Raw genomic sequence first — 1355 nt, forward strand, 5'->3', positions numbered from 1 at the left:
ATAATAAAATTATTTAATGTTAAGTCAAAATTCTGATAAAATTAAAAATTAAGAATTGAGATAATTAGCTTTTACTCTCCAGAGGTATGGAGGAGGCTGCAGAGAGTTAAAGCGTCGCCTGTCAGTCTCGTATCTGTGGTCATTCCTTTCAGACGGCGTGCGGCGCTGCAGCGAGCTCCTCGCAGACACCGACGGCGGCGGCGGCGGCGGCTGCGTCCGACGAAAGCTTCTGCATCGTGGTGTCGGTGGACCCACTGGATGACAGCTTCCAGTCGGAGCCGGAGTTCAACTCCAGAACGACGTCGGACGAGGACGAGGACGAAGACTGCACCGTGGTCGACAACCGCAGCCTGATGGAGCTGTTCAGGATGTGTCAGACCTGCGGGCAGCCCATCCACGAGAAGGAGGCGTTCCACTCGGGCGCTCAGATGAGGGTCAGGTGGAGCTGCCGCGGCGGACACTCGGGCACGTGGAAGTCCTCGCCGCACCTGAGAGACGTGCTCCCGTAAAATCCACCTGCAGAAGAAGAGTGGAGCTCACGAGGAGACGGACGTATGATCGCAGAGCGGAGAGGATTCAAACCTTCGTGCTGGAGGACGAGGCTGTGGAGCGGCGGTTCAACATGTGGTACACCAGAGACACAGACCAGATCCAGGTCCACCAGAGTCCACAGTGGTCTCAGGTCTCATCCGTTGGCAGAGACGTACAGTGAACACAGTGAACACTTTAACTCTACAGAAGATGGATTCTACTCGATGTGAACTGTTACTGATGGCGAGTGGCCAAATCAATCAGTGAGCGAGTGCCGTCCTGTAGCGAGAAGAAGAAGTGTGAGGGACGGTAGTGTAGTCAGTCATCAGGTGTGTGAGTGCAGTCAGTGAAAGGCCGTGAAGCGTTGGCGCCGTGTCATTGTGCTCGGCTCATTGGCGTTACAGCCGACTCTGCAGGTTTCAGTGTGTAGTAACAGAAACTACTCATATAAGCGAATCCTAGCAGAAACAAATAATATACTATCTTGTAAGTTACATACTGGGCATACTTTCTAACTTTACCTTTTTTTTCTATATTGCTATAAGCATTCACTAGTTTCAAAAAGAACTGTATATCTAAGAGTCTAGGTAAACACCTCCTGCCTATACTTTTATCCAGCAGGTCTTGGGTTGACGTAACGAATGTAATACACAATACAGTAAGCAAATAGCACACCGCATGCAAGAAAGGAAAAAGGATCGGGCTTAAATAAAAAAAACAAAAGCACAATAGAGTGCACTCAATTGCACAAATAGTAACACAAACGCGTGCTCATGGCTGCCGCGCTCTGTCCAGCGGTAGCCCTAAAACTAAAAAAGCAATAT

The 1355-nt window shown here is 49.7% G+C and overlaps 2 protein-coding genes across 2 annotated transcripts in view; both read left to right on the forward strand.

The window, feature by feature from the left end:
* Positions 1-1355, forward strand: part of LOC118336472 — a 744338-nt gene that overhangs the window by 245595 nt on the left and 497388 nt on the right. The window lies entirely within an intron of this gene.
* Positions 150-960, forward strand: LOC118336484 (THAP domain-containing protein 7-like; the record flags this gene model as incomplete). The annotated part of the gene is given in 1 exon segment (XM_035673151.1): positions 150-960. A coding segment is annotated over 1 exon segment (360 nt), but the record flags the coding sequence as incomplete, so codon positions are not given.

This window comes from Morone saxatilis, unplaced genomic scaffold, assembly GCF_004916995.1.
Source record: "Morone saxatilis isolate NCDOM2014 unplaced genomic scaffold, NCSU_SB_2.0 Contig24, whole genome shotgun sequence".
NCBI classification, from domain to species: domain Eukaryota; kingdom Metazoa; phylum Chordata; class Actinopteri; family Moronidae; genus Morone; species Morone saxatilis.